Source organism: Mya arenaria, chromosome 6, assembly GCF_026914265.1.
Source record: "Mya arenaria isolate MELC-2E11 chromosome 6, ASM2691426v1".
Classification (NCBI taxonomy): Eukaryota; Metazoa; Mollusca; class Bivalvia; order Myida; family Myidae; genus Mya; species Mya arenaria.
This window is the reverse complement of record NC_069127.1, coordinates 78,660,992-78,686,290: the sequence shown is the minus strand read 5'-3', so window position 1 is coordinate 78,686,290 and position 25,299 is coordinate 78,660,992. Positions and strand designations below refer to the sequence as shown.

Here is a 25,299-nt window from a genome sequence, read left to right as displayed (position 1 = left end):
ACTAAGTGTAGTGTATGATCTGTAATTTACTTTACAGATAGGTAATCGGTTACATTACCCTTTATGATTATTTGGCCAGCAAGCATCATAATTTAACATAACGGCCAGTAGTCTGTGTACATCAGATACTAAAATTCATGTCAATGCAAGTAAAGAGTATGCTTACTTGCGTCAGGTTCTTATCTGAAAAAGTTGTACGATTTCACTGAATAAGTTTCAAATATCACAGTCTCGCATTTTTAAAAACATTTCTTTGCAGATATTCTTTAATATAAAGGAACTATAAAAAAAATCGAACAGGCTTATACTGGTAAGGAAACGGTATTAATGAAATAAATAAACTCACCACATTTTTAAAAAAAAAAATAAAAAAAATTTGGCCATGACCTTTTGTAATATGAGTGGAAAGGCACAGGCACACATTATGTAAAGTAATCGACACTCAAATATTGCGGTGACGGAAAAAGTTATGTTAACCCGATATTTGTATAGTTGAATATTGTCCTTTTTGTTCATACATTGTTGTTCTACCATTTTCAATACGCGTTCTACAAACCATTGACTACGCGTAAATTTGAGTCTGAATAAAACAATGAAATAAAAATAAAGTTTACAACATTTGATGATAGGAGAAATCTCCCGGATACACGTCAGATCGGCTCCTACCCTCTGCAAACAAACCACTTTCTTATTAGACGCAGGATTGTATCGCCAAAAAATCGTTCGCCACCTATATTTGATTTTCCAATTGGTCGGTTAATAAAAGAAACCTGTCTGTCGTTTGCAACGTTCTGTACAATATGTACTATTTAAAAGGTTAAAAGGATTCTTTAATGCTGGACGTAAAACAATGAAATAGCTTATAGATGTATTTCTAAGAAACTACTTAAGTTTTTGAAAGTCGTATCTATATGTCCTTCGAAGACAATAAGAATGGTAAATGGGTCCGCCTCTCACCAAAGAGGTTATGGGTTCGATTTTAAACCATGAGTACTTTCTTATGGATCCTCAAAAAAGACACAGTACAGTTTTACCTAGAAAACGGATCAGAGTGATTGATATCAACGTTCATCTGTCTTTAGAGCCAAGCTTAATAAATTTGTATAAACTAACGTTGTACGAGCATGTAAGAACCTAGAAATAAAAATAGCGGATTAACGATGGAATTGATCCACAGCGTTGCAATTTTCAACACCATTGTCGTTAAGTTAAAAACCCTATATCGGCATAAATTTCATCCATTGATTTCATTTAGTTGTTGTTATTATCTTATTAGAAATATGCTTTTAAATTAAAACCATGACACAATACAAGAAAAACACTTGATTATGCTCCGAATCGAATAAGTTGTTCAAGTACAATTGCCTTTGATTTATTTAAGGCAATTCGTATGTAATACAAAATGTAAGACCATAACATCTCTTGGCCAAATCTGACAATAAGGTCAAGAATTTCTGAACTTGATTTATCAAATCAAAAGGAATGCCATATTTATTATTGTTTACAAAGTAGCATATTCCTGTATTTACCAAATTTTTATAATTTTAGAGCGAAAATATATGACTTAAATATAAGTTCGACAATGGGTGAAATCGTACTGTAGTTTAGGAGTTATTTCACTTGATTTATAAAACGTCGATATTAGAAATTAAACCATCTCGAGCCGAGTAACGAAGGTGTGAAACAGTGGTTGTTAGACCTTAAACAGAACAACAAGTGTGTCTTCCTCACAACTTCATCACATATAGACATCGCCAGCCTCATTGCCTCCGCCATTCTAAAGTAATATGTTAGCGATCCTCACTTGGTGTTTATCATTGAATTTTCAGTTTTATGTTTTTGTTAAGTGTCAAAATTCATTTGAGACTATAGGGAAAGCCAAGTCACACACATGCTGCATTCTTTTGGTCAGCCTTGAGATTTGTTGATTTTCAACGTGTATCTCTACCGCAGGACGAGCGTTAAAATAAAAGCTGGTACTTTTTTACAATTATGATATCAAAGCGTAACCCATTCTATTAGATAATTGTCCTGAGATTCGTTACAGAAATAAACTCTTTTTGGTGCCAATCTGTGACACAGTCCCTTTAAAATGGCTAACGGGTGTTTTGTAATGAGTTTCAAAGCACTTGTTATAATTTTGCAATTAGGTATAGTTAAACCAAGTCATCATTTGAACATTTCTTAAATGCTCTGATCTGATTTCGAGGGCTTTTGCTGGACAATATTTTGCCAGTGTATATATTCCACAAAATGCTTGTGTATTCTTCGACGTCCATACTGTGAAATTTATTGCAGCAAATTAAAGTAAAAATTTTCAGCCACATATCTATTGCGGTTAATTTAACAGAAGAAATACAAGTATGCTTCAGTTGCTCTATACTTACGTTTGTATTTGTATATATGGAAAAGAAAACGCATATGATTATAACATTTATTACTTTGAAGATGTTATCATTTATACAAAATGGAACTCATAGTAATAATATTACGTTAGCAACTCAATAACAACTTTATTAGTTATCCATTGAAATCAACAGTCAATAAATAATGCTATTTGACCGTTCATCAATAGTTAACAAGTTTCTTATGTGTGAAAGATTTAATAAATTGTTTTGGATTATTTCATATTCTTTTACTTTGCTCAATAAGATAATATAGCAAGTATTTTATTATTTGCATTAAAATAAAAAGTTAGATCAGAAATAACATAATTAGCCATGCTTTACAACTTTTATCTTATTGAAGAATCACAAATGAATGAATTTCAAATTTACCCGGTAGTTACTTATGTAACGAAACAAATATGTGTTCTACAAACATTCTACATTTACTTAGCAATAAGAGGAGACACTCTAGAACATTAGAGGTACATGTACACTGTTTCTCTTTCGTCTATTGTTATATATGGTGATTATATAGTTTAATATTTCACAATGTTAATGTCATGCAATAAAAAAAAAAACACTTATTGAAGGGCTTGTCGGTCAGTTTTCAGTAGACATTGGAAGTGGAAGTTCTCGCGACGTTGACTTTTGGCAGGTTATTGCCAATCAAGTTTTTTATGTTTATGGTTTGCATTTCAGTTCAATACTGATGTGAAAAGCTACAGAAACAAGCTCAGTAGCCAAAAGTTTAAATATTAATGGCACTGGGTAAACGCCAAAGACATAGAACACACAAACAAAAAATCACAAACAAGAAACATGGAACCACAAATTTCACAAACAGCACAGAGCATATATACTATATATAAACAACTAGGTATATTTATCAAGGATTGTTAGGTACCGCCTTAGAACGGTCAGTAAAATGTAAATTTACTGGGGATTTAAACCAGTTTACGTTCACAAACCTCACTCTTATCCCAACACCTGAATAAAGAAAAAAACGTTAAAGGTAAAACTTATCAAACACTTATCTGTTTCTGTATGCTTTTGTCAAATTTTAGCCATAGTATTTTATAGAGGTGTAAAATTTAAAAACAACAACAACACTTTTTATGTGTTCGGGGTTTGTGTCCTTTATAGCATACATTGAAGGGTCATTTTTTCTCCATGAAACGAACGACTTTCGACATACAAATGATAAATTTGTGAGCCTGTACAACAAAAAATATCTAAGATGATAGTAAAAACCTCATTAAGTGTTTGGATTTATGCCCTCAACCAGTTGGTGTTTATCAATAAACCTAACACAAGTTCCAATATGAACACTGATGTCATATATGTCATCATATATGTTTATCAATAACAACACCTAACATATCATATTGGTTTGCATTGTAATATAATATGATCAATATACAATAAACCCCTGATCATCCATGAACACTGTATTTTAATAAGCCACACACGCACCCACGCGCACACACACGCACACGCAAACACACTAAATAAAAAAACATATTTCCTTTGAATTAAAACAGTCTTAGAACAGCTTATACATGTACTGTATCATTGTAGTGTTCTCAGATTTGCGTCAATTGCCACTCAAAGCGCTGTTCTTTGCCGATCTGAAAATACGTTTTTATGAATATTTATTTATTTATTTATATTTTTACCGATGACATTACTCAACCACGGTATATCAGTATATTATTTACAATGTTTTCTAAAACTATGACACAATATAGATAATGCAATGTTCTTATAACGAAAAAAACAATCATCACAAATCCTCATTTTGCAAAAAATAAAGTCATAAAAGGAACGAGTATTCATCACTTGCAGTATTTCATGCATCCCTTTAATAAATTACTGATCCGTCATAAAGTATTTTCCATAAATTGCTTGAAAGTTATCTGGGGTCAAACTTAATCCCAGGTATTATATAGAGGATTCTAACTTGTTTCAGTGCACGATCGTAATATATTTCACCGAGTTAGCACCACAATTTATGTTTCACGATTGCCGTAGCCATGAGCGAAATATTAACTTTTGGAGTTCACGAGGTGAATTATATTGCTTTCTTTCACTGAAACAGACATTTTTTTTCTTTTTTATTATATGCGTAAAAATGGAATTAAATGTCATTTAATTACATTTGTTTTCCGAAAAAACGCGCTAGTTGTATGCGCACGTAACATCAATTTGGAAATGACGTTGTTGAAATTGTGTCCCGGCCCTGTGCTTGCTGACGTTTGATTTGGAACTGAGAGGGGCTTAACTTTCGAAATAACGAAAAATATCATAAAGTGATATTTTCCCTGTTTGAAACTGTGAAATATCAATTAATTTCATTGATAAATCTCTGTAAACCACCGGAAAGCATTGAATGAAAAATCGGTTGTACGATACGATACAATCGTTGATAAGATCGTTAATAGAATGGCCTCTATAGGAGCTATTTTCGAACAATAGACTATTGTAAATGCAAATAAATTCACAATAGAAATTAAAGTTTTAAAAGTCCTATACATTAATGCATAAGGGCTCATAGTAGTATAGATGATAAATTAACAGTTGATGGAACATGATACAAGTTTAAAATAGTTTTACAATGCATATCAGTCGACCAGTATAACAATATTTACAAGTTTTTCATTTATTACATTATGTGGTTATTCAATCCCATGCAGGTACAGATATCCGGCGTACAATAATGTGAAGATGTGTCGCCTAGTGACCCAACATTTGGTATCATATGAAAGGGCTTACATTGTAAAGGAAGAAGATGTAAATATTACACTTATATAGCAAACACATTCTTAACACACGGCCTTGACCTTGAAAGATAGAAAAATCGGTCATTTCCCTTTCGAGTTTAGTTGAAATAAATAAGTCTAGTGAATTTTCTGTCATTTACTTTAGAGAAAGGTAATCTGTTTCTTTACCCTTTATGATTATTTGGCCAGCAAGAATCATAATTTAACATAACGGCCAATAGTATGTGTACATCAGATACCAAATGTCATGTCCATGCAAGTAAAAAGTATGCTTACTTGCGTCAGGTTTCTTATCTGAAAATATTCGTACGATTTCACTGACTATGTTTAAAATATCACAGTCTAGCATTTTTTAAAGACGTTTCTTTGCAGATATTCTTTAATATAAGGAACTATAAATAATATTCGAACAGCCTTATACTGGAAAGTAAACGGTATTAATGAAATAAATTAACTCACCGCATTAAAAATACAACATATTTTTCCATGACCTTTTGTAATATGAGCGGAATGGCACAGGCACACATAATGTAAAGTAATCGGCACTAAAATATTGCGGTGACGGAAAAAAACATATGTTTACCCGATATTTGTATAGTTAAATGTTGTCCTTTTTGTTCATACATTGTTGTATTACCATTTTCAAAACCCGTTCAACAAACCATTGACTACGCGTAAATTTGAGTCTAAATAAAAAAAATAAATAGATAAAGTTTACAACATTTGATAATAGAAGTAATCTCCCGGATATACGTCAGATCGGCTCCTACCCTATGCAAACATACCACTTTCATATTAGACGCAGGATTGTATAACCCAAAATCGTTCGCCTCCTATACTTGATTTACCAGTTGGTCGGTAAATGAAAGAAACCTTTTTGCCGTTTGTAACATTCTGTATAATTTGTACTATTTTAAAGGATTCGTTAATGCTGGACGTAAAAAAATGAAATAGCTTATAGATGTATTTCTAAGAAACTATTTAAGTTTTTGAAAGTCGTATCTATATGTCCTTCGAAGACAATAAGAATGGTAAATGGGTCCGCCTCTCACCAAAGAGGATGTGGGTTCGATTTCAAACCATGAGTACTTTCTTATGGATCCTCAAAAAAGATAAGTACAGATTTACCTAGGAAACGGATCAGAGTGATTGATATCAACGTTCATCTGTCTTTAGAGCCGAGCTTAATAAATTTGTATAATCTAACGTTGTACGAGCATGTTAGAACCTAGTAATAAAAATATTGGATTAACGATGGAATTGATCCACAGCGTTGTAATTTTCCTTTAACACCATTGTCGTAGGTTAAAAACCCTATATCGGCAAGAATTTCATCCATTGATTTCATTTAGTTGTTGTTATTATCTTATTAGAAATATGCTTTTAAATTAAAACCATGACACAATACAAGAAAAACACTTGACTATACATGTAAAACACGATATACCGTATGCCAGTTTTGCCATCGTTTGTGTAGTTTGCAGTGATGTTTTCTTGTCCTCCAACATCCTCTCAAAACAGTCATGGATTAGGATGTACTGAGACTGTAATAACCAAAGTTGGCGTTTAACCGACCGTATACGACCAAATATTGTAAGATCAATAATTTGAATTGAAGACACCATAAAAACACTAATTGAATTGAAAGTATTACCTCCACATTCAAGCTAGGTGTGCCTTACGTAAACGAAAAACAATCTTTTAATCTGTTTCTTATAAGTTATATTAATACTTGGACAAACAGCTCGAAAAGGGCCAGTACGATACGATGGTCCCAATTTGGGTCTAAGGATCAACGCTAAGGCTTATGGTATGGTCCTACAAAATAGATTTATATATATATATATATATATATAGCTTTATGGATGTGGCCAAATACCTGCTTGCTCTTAATCTTGATACTGCAATCAAAATGCAGCCTTTCTTGAAAATTGAGATAATCTTACCCACCCAAATCTAAATTTATTACATTTAAAACTTATAAAAGGCAAACCACTGACTTCTGTCTGGACCATGTTGACTCTCTGTTCCCTCATTTCAATGACCATGTCGAAAATGTTGATGCGGTCATCGAAACTGAACGTGGGAGAGTTCAGATACTCTTGCAAGCGATCTATGGCGATATAAGAGCCCGTCCTGCCTACGCCAGCACTAAAATATAAACATGAATGTAGGAGGATATTACAACTATAGTCTCATAAATGGTATCATTACATAACTACAAGGCCAACAACTGTAAAGCACATTTGAATGGTTATATAAAGAGTTCCTTTGTAAGTACAACCCTCATCAAAAATATGAAAACAGATATCTGTATTTGAGACTGTAGTTGACAGTACTGTTTTGTAGAACGTAGTCCAGTTATATGACTCCAACGGATGAATTTTTATAAACAATTGTCTGTAATCATATGCATGCACGTTTCCATACGACATTGAAATATCTGGTAAGTGTTGATATGAATTAATTTAATGTAAATTTTGTTTTAAATTTGAAGACGAACACTAAACACGAATGCTTATCTATCATGTCAATGTTGATTACAATGAAAAGTTTGTTGTTTGTTTGTTTGTTTGCTTCTTTTACCATAATGCTTACCTGCAATGAATTACCATAGGGCTGATCATTTCGTGTGGCACGTGACCTCGGACGGTGCGTACAAATTCGATGAAATTATCAACTTCCACGGCAGCCGTGAAATCCATAAAGTCCAGGTAGTGGAATTGCAGAACTTTCCTAATCTTCGTTACCTATAAATGTTATAATGCAATGATGCAATTTATATTTGTTCGAGAAACATTAACGGCGTGTATGGCCCTATTATGTAAATGACTTCACCTTAGTTTACTACAGTCACGTTAACGCTATCATTCACGATTTATTGGTCTACATTCTGAGAATAAAACCAGCAATCTTCTTCGACAAATATTTTGGATAAAAAAATATTAAGGTGATCATCTGATATATAGAACCGTAGTCATGGCATTTTTAGTGACCGTAAGATAATTTTCGCTAGTATCATACTTTTTCACCCGACAAGACCATCATTCTGATGCTAGGATTAAAGAGTTAAACCATCTTTTGAGTTCGAAAGATTTTTCTATGAAATTACTTGTTGCATTTTCAATAAATCAAGGGCACATTACTCTTGACTTACAATTGTGATTTGGCTTATGCTAAAACTGGGCCTAAATCTTATGATCATGCATATTCTAGATAAATATGATTAAGATTGGAACATAAATTAAGACGCTAGAGTGATTTAAATGTCTACTATGGACGTTTTATAAACAAAGTGCAATAACTCTTGAACAACAGTCAGATTTGACCAATTGTCCTGCTTATATTTAAGTCATATATATTCGCTCTAAAATGATAAAGGATTGGTGTATACAGGAATGTGCTACTGTGTAAACAATTTTAAATATGGCATTCCTTTTGGTTGGATAAATCAAGTTCAATAATTCTTCTTTAATTGTCAGATTTGGCCAAGAGATGTAACAGTTTTACATTTTGTGTTACATACAAATTGCCTTTTTTAAATAAATCAAAGGCAATTGTACTTAAACAACTAATTCGATTCGGAACATAATCAAACATGGCCGAGATCTTGTGTATTATTATTATTATTATTATTATTATTATTATTATTATTATTATTATTGCAAGCATTACATCGGTGGCGTGCGAGATGTCGAAGATGTTGATGTTAAACTTGTTCATGTTGGTTATCGAGGTCGGGTTGACCACAACATTTCCGTACTGCTTTGGCTCTTGGACAGTGTCCGGCCAGTACATCTCACATTTCACCTGTAGATAGAGACATTTAAAATTTTCATTCGTAAAGCCATTCTTTTATAACAGGCGCCTGTTTGAGATAAAAAGTCGAGTTTGTGCCATAGCCATGTTGTCGTTAACGTCATCAGCACGAGTAAACGTTCTTGTTATCCATCACTTGAAACCTTTTGGTTCTTTCCCATATGTATATTTGTTTGTCATAACTTGTAACCTGTTAGTTCAATATTACAACACACATATATAGAGAAGACGTATGTATGAAGTTATTTCCCTTGAGCGGTTGGAACGGTCTTATTTAGACGAGATGTTGACATTTTTAATACAAACAGTGAACAACTTATAACAGAAATGAATATGGTAAAACTCAAAACAATAGCCACTGTACAAAGTTTGTAATTAACCATATCCAAACAACCTCTTTCTATTAAAACCTTCATTTGCCTTTTACTCTCATTAAAGTAAGTATGTTTTTGGTGTTAACAATTTACAAATTTTGTGAGAAATAATCAGACTGGGTCATTGTGAATGCATAATGCTTTTAATGTATCCGATGCACAAATAAGCTTTTCATGTTCTTCAACCATTGACAATAATAATTAACGTGCATGCCTGTAGCACCCATGTAATTTTGTTCGCATTAAATAGAGTGTTGCTTACTTTTGCACCAGTCAATTGTAACCATGCCCCCCAGGTCCGGGGATATACCGGGGGTAGCCGGGGAAATGAGCCATGTTATTACCTTTGAGGTGACCCCGCAGTACCGGGTGAATGCGGTGTTATTTTCTTCGCGCAAAATATGGCGGAGAATTTGCCTTACCTAGGCTCCCTGGGGTGCGGTGGCATTTGGCGGGGATTTAACCATCAGTTCGTCCCCGCAGGGCGGAGATTTTACGCGGGGTTGGCTGGACCGAAAGTCAAAGTCCCCGCTATTCCCCGGACCTGGGGGGGGCGTGGTTACAATTGACTGATGAATTATTTCTAATAAGATGAATCAATAATCTTTACATTATATATACAGTTATGCTCTTTTGTATTTTTTATTTTTATTTCAACTTAAATCGGAAGTTGCATAATCGTTTTTCAAAGTCTTAATGTCAAAACAGAGTGTTTGCAATGGTATTGTTGGTATGAATTTAAATATTATTTTACTACACTTAAAAACCTTTTAAATAATTTCGGGTCAGTAGGCATTAAAATGTCATATTAGTGTACATCGGAAACATAAATGCAGCCAATGAGTGCTGGCAGATATATATAAACTCCAATACAAAAAAGTCTGTAATGTAACGTACTTTGTTTCCCTCCTTGCATTGTGTTAACATTACGATCATCATGACGTTCTGTTCCCACACCATTCGCCAGAAGTCGTCGATCGTTCCTGGTAACGGACCTTGGGTTGCTATATACTCCCGTTGATAATGAAAGCCCTACAACATATGACAATTAGTAAATGACTCAAAGAGTGATAATCATTATTGGATCAATTAATTCAAAACTTAAAGTCCTGTGATATTTCATTAAAGTAACATTAACGATTTACTACTAGTTCAGGAAAATAATGACCTGGGTTTCTATAATTCTGAAAAAAAAAATGACAGAAAGATGCAAATGCATAGATACATTTTAATCCCCCAGTAATGGAGAGCATGCATTGATTACACGCAGTACTTAGCATACATCCAATATATGCATGCAACGCCATTTTGACTATAAGACTCCTTCACTGTTGGCTTATAATAAGCTTATACCTAACAGCTAAGCATTTCGGAAGGATATATGTATTCCCTCTGTTCTTGCTTACAAGTATTCTAAATACATGCTTAATATAGGATTTAGAACTTTACAAGCGAAACCTCTAAGACTAATATACTGTCTACAGACAAGGCGTGCTTTAGAAATGTTCACACTTGACAATTGATGGCATATTTTCTGGATAATATATATTTTTTATATAAAGCATTTATGTGAACTAGTTTGTACTCTAGGCAAGATGCAACCAAGACTAGACTAGCAGCGTGATTACAGTTTACCAGCGTTTTAACTTACAGACAAATAGTTAGCATTGATATAGTCTGATTCGGGGCAATCGTCATCCAACTGTTGAAGTTTTACCCGGCTATGGTCGACTTGAGTTAGTAATAATATAACTTTGTTAGACAATGGCGGTGCATGATTGTTAAACGTGAAGTTAATAAAAGTATCTACATTAACACTGAAAGACATATTCCCGAATCATATTTAATCTAAAACACTGTCTAATCAAAGTCCAAATTGATTTTTCTTATTTTCGGTTTAGGATCGAACTCCATGTACGTTGAATATATTTACTTACAATTTGAATAACGCTCACTGACTGTTTCTTTGTATACAATTTAATTCTTGTCAAGTTGCTTGTACAGTAGCGCTAAGCAAGAATTCAAGAATACGTCTTCTTTCATTTGCCAAAATATTGATAGCATTTTAAGTAGATAGTGGCTACTACTTGTATCAGTCTAGACTTACCATTGTGTTTACAGATTTTGAAGTTCTTATATAAGAATAAATAACGTCGGAGCAGTTTAGTATACAACTATATGTATGCATTTATTATGATTGCAGCCCAACCCTTATATGTACCCAGACTCACATACTCACTTTGTATATATAAACTCAAACAAACAGGGTGTTGAATCAAACCAGCAAATTTAATTGTGAAAATAATTCATGTAATCGGAATGTTTCTTGAAGCTCATTTCTATAAATATTACTTACAGGGCAGAATATTGGCCCATCTGTTTTTGGACTTGTTAGGATCAAGTTTGGCAGCCTCGAAGGCGGACTTCAGTCCTATCTGATCCGCTCGTCGCTTTATCTCCTTTTAACAATAAAACATATTACATGTTGGCATTTAAATTCGTTTATGTGGTTGTAGTTGATAAGGCAACGCAATAAGATGACATTTAGAGGTTCAATACTTAAAAAAGTAATTCAATAATACAATAAAACTACATGGATACGCTCAGTAATCGAAAAATAAATAACAATAAACCCTGTTTTGGGGCTCACGGCAAGGTGCTAAACGATAATGAACTAGAGACACATACAATTTAAAACAACCCACACAGATGCAAACACCACAAACAGTCCGCACACTCATCAAAATTGCTTTTAATGATGGGATTACGGTCAGTGAAACAAGGTTTCTATGGAACCCTATAAGATGACAACATAATGTGCATTCAGGTGACACAGGGTTCAACGTATATGGGCAAAATACTTTCAGCACTTATTTCATACATCTTTGTCAGAACGATTTGATTCAATATCAAACAGGGAGGTAGAACAACTCTGAATCTCTGAATTGAATTGAAAGAAAATGCAATAAAACTAGAGGATACTACTCTATCAAAACGTGTCTCTTCTAATGTACTCGTATATGAGATGGATTGTGAAGACATCTTTTTGTTTATATGAATTGCACTCGGTTCCGTGCAGTATCCTGTATAAGTAACCATGAACAGACATCTCTACCGCGAGACCAAGGTTTCTTGGTGCTAAATAGAAGTTCTTGCACATGCGTTCATGCTCAAAGTGGCGCGTACCTCATACTGAGCTGCCAGGATGAGATGTGTGTCCCTGTGAAGTTCAGCAAGGGCCTCGTTGTATGTTGCTATTGGAATGGATCTAAAAAGATTCTGTGTTTTTCAAGTTTCTTATATTCTATTGTAACGGTGTGAGGACTTCAGTTGAACAAACAATTATTCAGTTTAACAAGACTAAACAAGTTAGGTTTCAAACAAATACTCGTATACATGCATATATCAGTAGCACAACAAATCATATACTATACATTACAGCTAACCGAAAATCAAATACAATTACTCATTTCCATATTAACCTATCGTTCCCAAGTATAAAGCCCATATTCATGGGCTACAGACTTTATAATACACTGACAAAACAACAATAAGCAACATGTATGGACCTGTTCGGCTCTACAATCTCTTGAAGTGTTTCCTGTTCTTCATATTCCTCGCCCTCTCTCAGCAGTTGTTTTTTCCACTGAAGTCTGGAAGCATTTACAACATTATTCATTTGATCGTCCTTTTACGCTATTACGTTATATTCATAATCCAGCATTTGGTATTATTTACACATCGTGACATAATATTTAATTAATAGTAGTTGCTAGTTGTTGAAATAATACATGAGCGCTTCAGCACAAAGGCATAATTTCAAAAACGACGGTTAAGCGGTTGACACTACTGATTTTACCATGGTAAAATGGACAAAGTTCAATAACTAGTGTGCAGTATAATTTAATAGCATTGTAATGTATCCGTTAGATTTTTAAATCACTGTTTAACTCCCCTCTTGTTACCGTTTCGATATTGGTGTTAATGTAAAGTTGGAAACAATGGTAATACTTTGAATTAAGATAAAATATACATTAAACGAATTGATCTGTAATTATCCGAACAATATGAAACTGAAAAAAAACGTACATATAAAATAACTGTATTATTTAACTATACTAGGAATTACATACAAAACCTATACTAGAAATTTCGTACAAAACCTATACTAGAAATTACATACAAAATCTATACTAGAAGTTATATACAATAACTTTACTAGAGGATATATACAACAACTATACTAGAAGGTATATACAAAAACTGTACTAGAAGGTACAAATAATTTACTAGCAGTTTTATACTAAAACTATACTAGAAGGTATATATAAATCTATATTAGATTGCATATACAATCCCTATACTAGAAGGTTTAAACAATAACTAAACAAGAAGGTATATACAAAAACTATACTAGACGTTATAAACAATAACTATACTAGAAGGTTTATACAAACACTATGTTGGAAGTTATATACATAACTATACTAGAAGGTTTATATAAACATTATATTGGAAGTAATATACATAACTTAACTAAAAGTTATAATAGAGAGATGGTTTATTTTGAATACATGTTCAATAAGCCACATGGCCCGTGAGAAAAACAAAATACACGATTTATATACAATAACTATACTAGAAGGCTTATACGAAATCTATATGAGAAGTTCTATACCATAGCTATAGTAGAAGGTACATGGAAATCTATACTTGAAGGTACACGCACAAACTATTCTAGAATGTATTTACAACTACTATACTTAAATGTAGATACAAAAACTATACTACACTAGAATATATACAATAACTATATAAGAAGGAATTTACAAAAACTTCATTAGAAGTTATAAACAATAACTTAACTTGAAGTTATATACAATAACTATGCTGCCAACGCAAAGTGTGTAATACGTATAACACGTGATATGTGTAAAAACAATAATATTTATACAAAAATGTCATTTGAATGCAGCAATGAAATAAAAACAAACAAACACTTTTAATTTCTTGTACACAATGAATCATACCTTTCATATACACTTTTTAAACCATTCAATCACACTTACGGGTCAATTGCTCCTCGCCACCAAAGAACCAGAAACATACTGATGAGGATAAGGATGGCAATAAGAATAGGCAATGCAATCAAGGCCCCATCCACACCACCATTCGAATCTTGGTGTGGTTGTTGGATTGTAAAAGGTCCATAGTGCTCGGACACAGTGCATGCAACGTTCGTGCAGGCATAAGCCTTTACCCTGTCAAAAGTATGTGTATGAACATTACTATGAAAAGGAATATCATAATGCATTATCCGGGTAAATAAATTATGTGCATGTCCTCTCGAAAATGGCACCAGTAATGATTTCTACCCAGCTATCAGCTTTCGTTGTAGACGCGGCTTCTCCCCGTATATATCGATGAAATGAAGAATTTCCCTACTTTCCGTTAAATAAATGCGTATAACTAAACTAAATAAGGACTGGTCACTTATGTTTAATTCGGTTTACCATAATTCTAATCCACTAGGAAGCGGCCCATTGCAAAAATCTTTAAGATCCTCTTTTCTGCAGTTTTTATTCTTTCCAACCTCAACTTGAAGTTTACCTATTGGAAAAGGAATAGTCAAATTTTGGGAACATTGTTACAATTAAAAGCGATTCTAAAAGATGCACTCTTACTCCCAGATAAGATTTACCACAATTAATAATTTTGTTTTAATATTCCAAAAAGATGAATAAATGTCGGAAACAATGGTTCTTATAAAGAATATCGAATTTAATCTGAATTAAATGAGCATAAGACACGGTATGAGACTATAATAGACCACAGTGAATCTTTTAGCATTCACCAATCATTTAATATTTTTTGCGTTTGTGCTATTAAATACACGGTGGCAATCTTGTCAGTAATTAATAGTGTCCATAAATGCATTAATTAGAAAGTTGTTTAAGGTTTACCAGTCAAAATATATGTTTGTTATACATGTGTATGCATTGATTTTGAATAAGAGTGTCACTTTAAGTGTTTACAATATTGCAAATTTTTCAAATGAAAGAAACCAAACGGGAATGAAAACATAAGACTATACCATTCACAATGGGTATCAAGTTGAACGTGAATCTATAAGCACCCTGGTGGTTATAAGATGTAAAATTGCTCCAGCTGCCTAGGCTCAAAACAGTGTTTTTATTTACTGAAAAAATGAAATATTTTGCATTTAAATATCTGCTCAACGCAATACAAATCATTACATATGGATTTTTGTTTAGTGCTGTAAAATTTAAAATATTGTGTGGTATTGTCATCACTCTTAACAAAGAATAACTTTACTATGTCAAACCTCCCTTAAATATACCTTTTTTGACCACATCCCGTACATTTCCTCCTACCATTCCATACTTCACTATCTTCCCTTGTATTTCGTTCTTGAAGAAATTAGGATCAAGATTAAAAATCACCGATGACGAGGTGATCTCTAATTTCTCAATATGAGAGTCCATTTTGGGGGGAGCTTTGATGTGAAAAAAAAAAAAAAGATTGAAATTGAAACAAGAAAATGTTTATGCTAGTCTTAATGGACTGAAAAATGCATCACCATGAATGATGGAAAAATACAACAGTGAAATTAATATGTAAAATCAAGTTTTTTTTATTTTTTATATTTCATCATAATTAAGTTAATTCAGTTAAGGAGCCATAAATCAAATGCATAAAAAGGTAATCAACATTGATCAACCTGAACTTACCGCATTCTTCCGTCCAAAATACCTTGTTTTCAGGCCTTCCTCTGACCCCATTTCTTCCAACAGCATAAAGCTGTAATAATAAATAAAGTTTTGGTATCAAATGATTATTAAATTTTCACCAGCCCATTATAGCTCTGAAAATCACATGTCTTTAGACTTATCATACGACCGCTTTTTCTAGTATTGATGTTATATGTAATTGCTCAAAATTAATTGTTCATTGGCCAATTAAAACAAATGTTAAAAGTTATGGCATTTTAAAATTCAGTTTTAAATGTGGACTATTTTGACTTTACGATCTGCTGGCTTACGATCGTCACAAAAAAGGGCACTAGATGTTCCACAACATGTTCTCGCAAAAATGATATCTTTATAATATATATGTATTTCTTTGTAAAATCCTAAACTTACAAATATTTACATTATTCTAGACACTAAGATACGAATACAATCCCATAAAATAAACAGTCTGACCTGCCATTGATGTCCCCAGTTAGCGGTGAGACCTGTACGTTCCAATGAAAACTTCCTGTTGTTGAACGCAAATGGTAGAGGGTTATCAACGGTAAATGTGAACACCTCGGTCTTACGCAACTCCCTCATGACAACATAACGTGTGATATTGGCATTTCTGTCTTGGAGGTTGGGTTCGCTCCAGGTAACATTGATCTTTGTTGCGTCACAGGCTTTTTTTAAATCAGTGAATTTAATAACGTTAAATGATGTCGGTTTTCCTGGGGCTAAAACAAATTCAGAAATACATTTCATTTGATTCATAATTATATCGGCGTAATATCAAACACACTTAAATTCTTGCCGATAAATACGTTCAATTTACGTAGGAGCTTTGAATTTATATGATTAGGATCCTAGTAAATTGGTAGATCACATTGAAATTATAAGTATACATAGTTAACATTGACCCTTTAAATAATAAACACAAGCTAATCAAAAAGTCTAATCAACTCCAATTAAACTTTAACCATATTATTTTCAGCAAATATGCGGGGTACTTTCTTTAATGTTTGATCTTAGTATGAAGGATAACATTCCAGTTGACATTTTGCAAAAGAATGTTTAAAGCTGAACTCTCACAGATAGACAGTTTTGACATTTATTTTAGTTTTTGTATTAGAATCAGCTGATTTTGATATTAATGCCTTTGTCGACGTAGCCCAGTCGGCATATATTTTTAATTAGGATCCGTTTGTGTAGAGTAACCACTGTAACAAATCAAAATATCCTAGATATTTTATTATAACAATAATGTGACTGGTCACTATAAAATCAGGAAGGCAAGTGCCGATTCACAAATGCGCACTACAAATACAACATGTAGGTATTAATACAAACGAGATTCACTCTATATACTTATATAGTTATAATACTCATGTAAAAATATAATTACATCAGATGTTAATTGTTACTAAGATATATTTCAACACATATTATATGCTTATTAAATACCAAAAATGTACTAACCTGTAACAAATCAAAATATCCTAGATATTTTATTATAACAATAATGTGACTGGTCACTATAAAATCAGGAAGGCAAGTGCAAAGATTAACACACTCGACACCTGATGACCAATCACGCGTGACAGGTTAGTACGAACAATGGTAGAATAAAATGTAGAGTAAAATAATGATCACAGGACACCTAGGGCGGAGTTTAGTTGGATCAAGGTAAGGACAAAAGTAGAAATATAGGAAATAAGAATAATACGAATATCGTGGATGTAATAAATACAAAGACTCCTGACTTAATGCAAATTAAATATATTTTATTAATTTATTCAATACAATCAACACACGTCCTGTGACATACACTCCCTGCTTAATAAAAAGGCTCCTGACTTTTCCGTTATACAGCCTGAAATATATAAAATACTGAAAACATACAAATTTAAAAGAGTAGTAAGCACACAAATAAATCAATATGTGCACGCTGGCTAGGCTACCGCTCAATAATATGCACATTACCAGATGTAAGCGTATCTACATCTAGAAGGTTAAGTATTAAACTAAACTAGAGTAATTGGGGAACTCAACAACTAGAGCAATCTCTACTACATACAGATCATACGGTAAATATGGACCTGTACGAAATACAACTTATAACTACCCAAGGTAAGTATAAATATCTACTCATGCAGATCTAAGGGCGATCAACGGACAACTACCAAAGGTGAGTATCAACTACAGGTAAGTACTCTTCATACCATACTTAATACATCAGGTAAGTATTACAAAAGGTAAGTACCTTGTATCAAAACCTACCAAACTCATATCTTCTTCTTGATATGGGCTTGAAAATCATACATTTCCACAAATAACAATGACAACGTATAACATATGTCAACATTAGTAATTTACACGTATCACGCATACCTGTTATCATACACACCTTCTGCTAAAATTGAAAAGTTCATTAAAATCTGTACTCCACTTAACACCACTCAAGGGTCACATCTCACACTTTCCAACCACCTGTCGTCATCCAGGTCGGCTTCTTCCGTATCCTCTTCGGTTTTGGGGTGATACCAATATCCTGTGGATGTTCTCTGGCAGGGGTAGCAAATCTAGGTACGGAATCCACATCGTTGTCGTCATCATCATACTGTACACCGCCATTATTATCATCTTCCCGTTCATCCACACAAACACTGACATCTGATGCCTCATTGTCATCCGCACTAACATCATCTACAAGAGCATCCCTGTCAGTGGTTGACATGAACGGAAGGAGTAGATTACGATGCAGAGTCCTAGACTTCTTATACCGTGCTCCTTCGCGTTTCACCTCATATACAGATATGTCATCAATGGACTTGTCGATGGCAATATACGGATGTGGCTCCCATCTATCTGCTAACTTCTGTTTCCCCCTGATGGACACGTTGCGGACTAGAACACGGTCTCCTGGCAGTAACACAGAACTGCGGGCACGGCTATCGTAGGTGGCCTTGTTCGTCGACGAGGTCTTCGCTGCTACCTCCCGGGCCTTGGCGTAGGCGAACTGGAGACGGTCTCGCAGCTTACCAAGGTACTCCGAATGTGTGCTCGACGACAAGCTGTCAGTGGGGAGCCCAAGAAAAGCGTCAATAGCGAGCCTGGGGTGCCTCCCAAACATCAGAAAGTACGGAGAAAACCCTGTACTTTCATGGTGCGTGGCATTATAGGCGTGCACCAGACCCGATACATGAGACTTCCAGTAAAGCTTCTGACACTCTTCAAGGGTCCCGAGCATCTTGAGTAGCGTCTGGTTAAACCGCTCGACCATTCCATTACCCATGGGGTGGTAGGGCGTAGTGCGTGTCTTTTCCACACCTGCCAGGGCACACAACTCCTTGATGAGCGCAGATTCAAAATACCGTCATATCAGGTAACCCACAATAAAACAGATATCAGTTGTTTGGAACACTGCCGAAAATTGTTCTAAGGCGTTAGTAACGCTTATAGCCTTAAAACATCACTTTTCGAACGTAAATATGAAACACTGCGGTCTGATCTTTTGTCAGCAGTCTTAATAACTGCATCGTATCTTTGAAAGGTTTTTGCATTATGTACTCTGGATAGTATTCTTTCGTCTCTAGATTGAGTTGGGATCCCTAATCATTGAAGAACATGAGGTTTACCTATTAGTTTATTATTATTTGTTTTATAATGAAGTTTCCTCAAGTTAATGCATACTTTGATAAGATTTACCTTTTACGTTTTCACTTTATTCAGTTTTGTTGGGATAAGAGTGAGGTTGTGCACGCACACTGGTTTAAACACCCAGTAATTTTACATTTTACTGACCTTTCCAAATCGGGACCAAACATACCTTGATAAACTCGCCCATTTTTAAATAGCATACATGCTCTGTGTTATTAGCCGAGTTTTGTGCTGTTGTTCCATGTTTCTTGTTTGTGATTTTCTGTTATTGTGTTCTATGTCTTTGGCGTTTACCTTGTGCCATTAAACCAGGTTTATGTTTAAACTTTTGGCTACTGAGCTTGTTTCTATAGTTTTTCATATACATATTGTATCATTGGTTTCAAGCATTTACGCAAAATTGGCTCATTCCAAAACAAAACAAAACAATAATATAAAAAATGTCAAAACGGTCAATCTGTGAGAGTGCAGCTTTAAATATGAATCTGACATACATACTTGATTCTTGTGTAAAGAAAGGCTCGGAGATTGTTGGTTCACTGATCCCTCCCCTGGTTTTTGCAATGACCTCAACCTTATACCTCCAAAATTCGTGGAGGTTCTCTATCACACATCCAGTGGTCGTGTAATCTGTAAAGTGTGTTACACCCATGGTGTTGTATGTGCACATATGATTCAAAAATGGTATTCACAATTGACACCAAACCCAAATTTCGCTAAAAAGCTTAACATGCCAAAGTATTATTACGTTATTTCATTGGGCTACATTTCATACTTTAATATGAGGTTTTAAAACAGAATAAAAGTTCATCGCGGTAATCTTAAATATAACTTTGTTTATTAATTTCAAAACTCTCAAGAAAGGAAGAATATTACACGATTTGGAGCTAAGTTTAATTCTAAAATAAAGAAACAAAGATGTTTCGAAAAAATGTAGTCAGAGGTATGAAAGAATCCTTCTGGTTTTGATTGAGACTGTTTACCACTGCAGTGCTGTGCACGACCCATATTCTATTTCAAGAACTGCTACGCTTAATCCACTTAATTGGACATGAATTGAAAGATATTGCAAGATTTTCTGCATTAAATATTGAGCTTGGTGGTTATAACATAACTGAACGAAATACATTATTATTGGATTTTGAAATAATGAAAGCTGAACATTCTTAATGAGAGTAGGCATAGTTCGGCGATATAAGAACATGCAAAATAAATAAAACCGTTAGTGGATAAAAATATGTTCATGTCCACATGCTTTATTAAAACTGTTAATTAAGAAAACAGATTGCAAAAGGGTAGTTGAAAGGTGACGTTTACCATCTTTTACATCGCGTTTTTAAAAAAATGACCATTTTATTTGTTTTAATTCCGTATAAATTTTCGCGTCCATACTTTTTGATATAATCGGCTTTTTCAAACACGATTGTCATTTCATGGTGGCATTCGTAACTATTTCGCCACCGTTGCACTTACCTTGTAGGGACAAAACAAGAGAAGAAACACGTCAAATAGACAGTTTATATCACATGAATTGAGTTAAAAGGGCGACTTTTATGAAGACGGAATGTTTACATGACTGCCGAGGATATTTTCAAACTCACTGGTATCTTTCTCTGAAATGTTTTACAACCCTGGTTAATGCTGGATGTATTCGCAATGTACACATTACAGGGAAAATACGATGGCAAAAGTAATTATATAATGAATGTTTTGTGTATTATATTTGTGATCTTTGAAAGCGGATTTTCTTGAAATCGACAAGAGTAATAAGTTAAAAGCAAGCGCAAACATTCGTGAAATGCACTTTATGACCAAGAACCAAAGAAAATTGTATCTGCTCCAAACCCAAAAAGGCTTTTAAAACAGAAAGAATTTATTCTTTGTTCTCGCTTACCTTCAACTTCACACCGAGAAGTGTGTTCCTGTCTATGTATCATGCTCCTAGCGACTGCTGTGTAGTTGGTTGGACCTGGGTTTATTTCAGGAATCGTCCATGTCACGTTTATCGCCGTTGACTCAATATCGCGTATTGTTACAATGCCCACAGGGCCCGGTCCTGATGCAATGCATATACATACCGTTTATTGTTTGTCAGTATATTCATACTAAATGGGTACTAAAACGGTTTATTAAGTATGTAGGTGTACATATTGCCTATATTTTAATTAATTCAGTCTAACTATGCTTTGGCGAAATGTTCGATTGAAATTGTTAATAATATCTGTTAAATAAAACTTCAGTGACAGTAACACTTTAAAGAAATCTACAAGGGTATACGTATTACACGACCCGAACTCCTTTTTTGAATTGCAGTTAATGACAAGCAGTTTTTTTATAAAACAAACGTTACATACAATATATATAAATATACATATATAGGAGTGTAACAATATCATTTAATAAATATGGCATTAAGGCATTTGAAAATGCCTTAACATTATATTGTAATTTCAATAACAAAAGCGTTCAAAAAACGTTTAGAAATGGTTTCATTGTTCAAGTAAGTTTTTTGGTAAACTTTCAAATCATTATATAAATGGTACATACTATTTATCGGTTAGGATCTCCTTTCACAAATAAAGTAGGTCTAATTTAGTCTTAAATAAGATGCAAAAGGCAATCTGACTTAAAACAATGTTTTCAATATTATACTCTTTTTGGTCAATTTTGTAACCTATTACTATACATCTTGAATTATTAATTTCTTTTTGTATTCCACATCTTTCAAAAATCTCATGTATAGCATTCCAGAAAGTTGTCCAAAATGGACATTTGATAAAGAAGTGTTCGTAGTCTTGTACTTAATTACAATACATAGAGGGCAATCCTTCAATTTCCATGTGAATAAATTTAAATTCGTTGCTACAAGATGGACTTATGAACAATATAGTACCAAGAGTTCCAGGAAATATGCTCTTTAACCGTCGAACCCAATAACCGTGAATGTAAGACTTTTCATAAAATTGCATTATATAGATGTTATATATTTGCTTATTCGTCATATCTTTAAAAGGTTTATCTTGGATAGTTATTAGTAATTTTGGATTGACGTATGTTTTTGTAAATATATCCGATGTAAGAGTTTCTTTCTAACTGTAAGGAACTGCTTGTTTAAAATATTTATTTCTGCAATCCAATTTTGTTCATATTTGAGCTTATTAAGAATACAATTAGGGTCTAAATTGCCCGAATTCGATAGAATATCGTTTACATAAAGTATGTTGACATAAATCCAGTTCTTAAAAAGAAGACTTTTATTTTTTAGTTTTATAGTTTTATAACCCCATAGTATTTTTTTCTAATATTGAAGTAACTTTTGGGTGTTTTTGTTTGATTAACTGAAAGTTGTTTAAACTGCATCCATATTAATAACAAATGCTTATAGATCAAAGTGATTTTGTTTAAATACATAAAAAATAGAAGACAATTCTTTCAAAATTGGTCTTATATTACGGATGGTATTATTTTCCAATTTGCATCAATTGTATTAGTCATTTTAATGTCATTGTTTAAGAATATTATTCAAAATCTGGCATTTCTAAACCACCTTCAAGTCTGTCCCCTATAATTGTTTTACGCTTTATTTTATTTTTTTCACTCCAAATAAATTAAAATACCATGGAGTGTATAGTGTTTATAATTGGATCAGGCGTTACTATATTTTGAGCAAGATATACAAGTTTTGGAAAAAGTGCAGATTTTATAACAGTTATTTTGCCAAAGACAGGTAGATTTCGTTTACTCCAATTATTTATCAATTGTTTACAATTATCTATTTTTTCTTCCAGCTTAAACTTATACATGGTTTACCATTTCCAAAATATACTCCAAGTGATTTAACGTATCTTGACGTAAACTTTATGTAATGCATAATATTACTTATATTACTTTTTGATTTGCAAATCCAAAGCCCTTGGGGTTTTCCCTACCTAATTTTAGTCCAAACTGATCGATTATATCAAGAACAATTGGTATTTCATTGTGATTTAAAAAAAACAACAGTTGTGTCATCGGCGAGTTGAATAACTTTAAGATGTTTTCCTTGCACTTTTATACCTTCATACGACCCGAACTCTTAAGTATGACCATTGGACTGTCGACACAGAAATGAATCAGAGAAACATTTTAAACATTTACTTGTTTCAATTGTTCGTTGTGTGATATTACTGGAAGGCCCTCGTCCTGTAGTTGTAAACGGCGTCACCAATAGCTCATATTCTTTATTATGTTCAAGACTGCCTATGGTATAGCGCATGTTCTCTTGGTTGACACGAATTGGATCAGGCGTTGGCAAAATACAGTTGTCATCATCGGGTTCCTGTCAAATATTACTTATCATTAACTAGATAAATAAAGTTCCAGTGCAGATATTTAATGTTAGTCTCAATCGAATCTAAGAATGATGTCGTTAATCGGATAACATACAAAACGGAGATCTTTATCTGATAATTATTCCTTCAATAGGCAATAAATAGCGGGTCATTTGATACCGCGATTTGTCATCTGATAATATCCCGGTATGACTGTTAAGTGATACCGGGTGCCGGCACCACCATACTTTCGGATTGAGTTTACCTCTGAGGTCAGTGGGCCATAGGTCAAGGATGGTTTGATCGTAACCTGAAAATACACAGTTTCCTATCAATAATTGAAAAACTCTTCTTAGGCATAGGGACCTCGAACTTGGTAGAGGTCCCTCATACATGACCAACGCTCTAACTATTTTGAGATCAAAGGTGACCTTGAGCTAAAATTCTTATTTCTTTCAATAACTGAAGAATGCTTATATCCAGGTACCTCAAACATTGGTATGCTAGTAAACTTCATCTGCTTCCTTTTAGTCATGTTTCAACAACATTGGCGGCGTCTTTAATGCTTTGCATCAAAATTTGTCTTGTTAATAGCTGACCTATGCAATGATGTTTTACCAGAACAGAACAGAACAGAATACTTATTAGACTTAAGCATAACAAGCTTATCGTCAAGTATCATTACCATTATATTAACTAAACTTTGATATTGAATACCAATCAGGCCAAAACATACTGGACCAAACAAAAGCACCGTGCAATGATGTTAGATTTCAAAATGGACACATGTTTTAAGGACTTACCCCTTTGGATCACATGGATATGGTATGTTAAAGAAACTGAACATCCATTGATTAATCAATAGAACAATTAAAGCTTATATTCGTTGCATTCACATTTTCCCAACTGAACAAGAATTTGTAGCATCGATTACATTATCTTCTCTCTTCAATTTTATAAACATCTTAAAGGCGCACGACATAGGTTGATGTAAAACTCTGTTTTTCATTTTAATGCATTATCATAATAGCTGCTCATTTGACTTTTATATTAAAAACAAAAAAGCTACAGATAAAAAATATTAGCCTTCATCAAAGTTTTGTTTAATTAACTACCTGACCACAAATTCCCCAATTAAAAAAGCGTCACACTATTTTTTACCAGTACCTAAATCATATGCATTTTTGTGTTTTGATAAATTAAGTGAAATGAGT

General features: G+C 33.5%; 1 protein-coding gene across 4 annotated transcripts in view; it reads right to left on the bottom strand.

Moving 5' to 3' along the window:
- Positions 1–2,428: 2,428 nt before the first annotated feature.
- LOC128238353 (tyrosine-protein phosphatase 10D-like) overlaps positions 2,429–25,299 on the bottom strand; it is a 33,139-nt gene continuing 10,268 nt past the window's right edge. For 2 of the 4 annotated variants that reach the window (XM_052954186.1, XM_052954189.1), the window contains 22 exons: positions 24,351–24,395; positions 23,913–24,093; positions 21,670–21,831; positions 21,377–21,388; positions 20,274–20,405; positions 16,587–16,852; positions 16,113–16,182; positions 15,722–15,877; positions 15,455–15,559; positions 14,874–14,970; positions 14,430–14,621; positions 12,930–13,013; positions 12,547–12,628; positions 11,717–11,819; positions 11,012–11,091; positions 10,258–10,392; positions 8,843–8,977; positions 7,766–7,917; positions 7,168–7,318; positions 6,615–6,711; positions 5,444–5,461; positions 2,429–4,015 (listed from right to left, as the gene is read on the bottom strand). In XM_052954186.1, the coding sequence (XP_052810146.1) occupies positions 3,993–4,015; positions 5,444–5,461; positions 6,615–6,711; positions 7,168–7,318; positions 7,766–7,917; positions 8,843–8,977; positions 10,258–10,392; positions 11,012–11,091; positions 11,717–11,819; positions 12,547–12,628; positions 12,930–13,013; positions 14,430–14,621; positions 14,874–14,970; positions 15,455–15,559; positions 15,722–15,877; positions 16,113–16,182; positions 16,587–16,852; positions 20,274–20,405; positions 21,377–21,388; positions 21,670–21,831; positions 23,913–24,093; positions 24,351–24,395 (2,478 nt within the window). In that variant the 3' untranslated portion in view covers positions 2,429–3,992. The remainder of the gene's footprint in view (positions 4,016–5,443; positions 5,462–6,614; positions 6,712–7,167; positions 7,319–7,765; positions 7,918–8,842; positions 8,978–10,257; positions 10,393–11,011; positions 11,092–11,716; positions 11,820–12,546; positions 12,629–12,929; positions 13,014–14,429; positions 14,622–14,873; positions 14,971–15,454; positions 15,560–15,721; positions 15,878–16,112; positions 16,183–16,586; positions 16,853–20,273; positions 20,406–21,376; positions 21,389–21,669; positions 21,832–23,912; positions 24,094–24,350; positions 24,396–25,299) is intronic. The other 2 variants (XM_052954188.1, XM_052954190.1) reach the window with 2 other exon arrangements.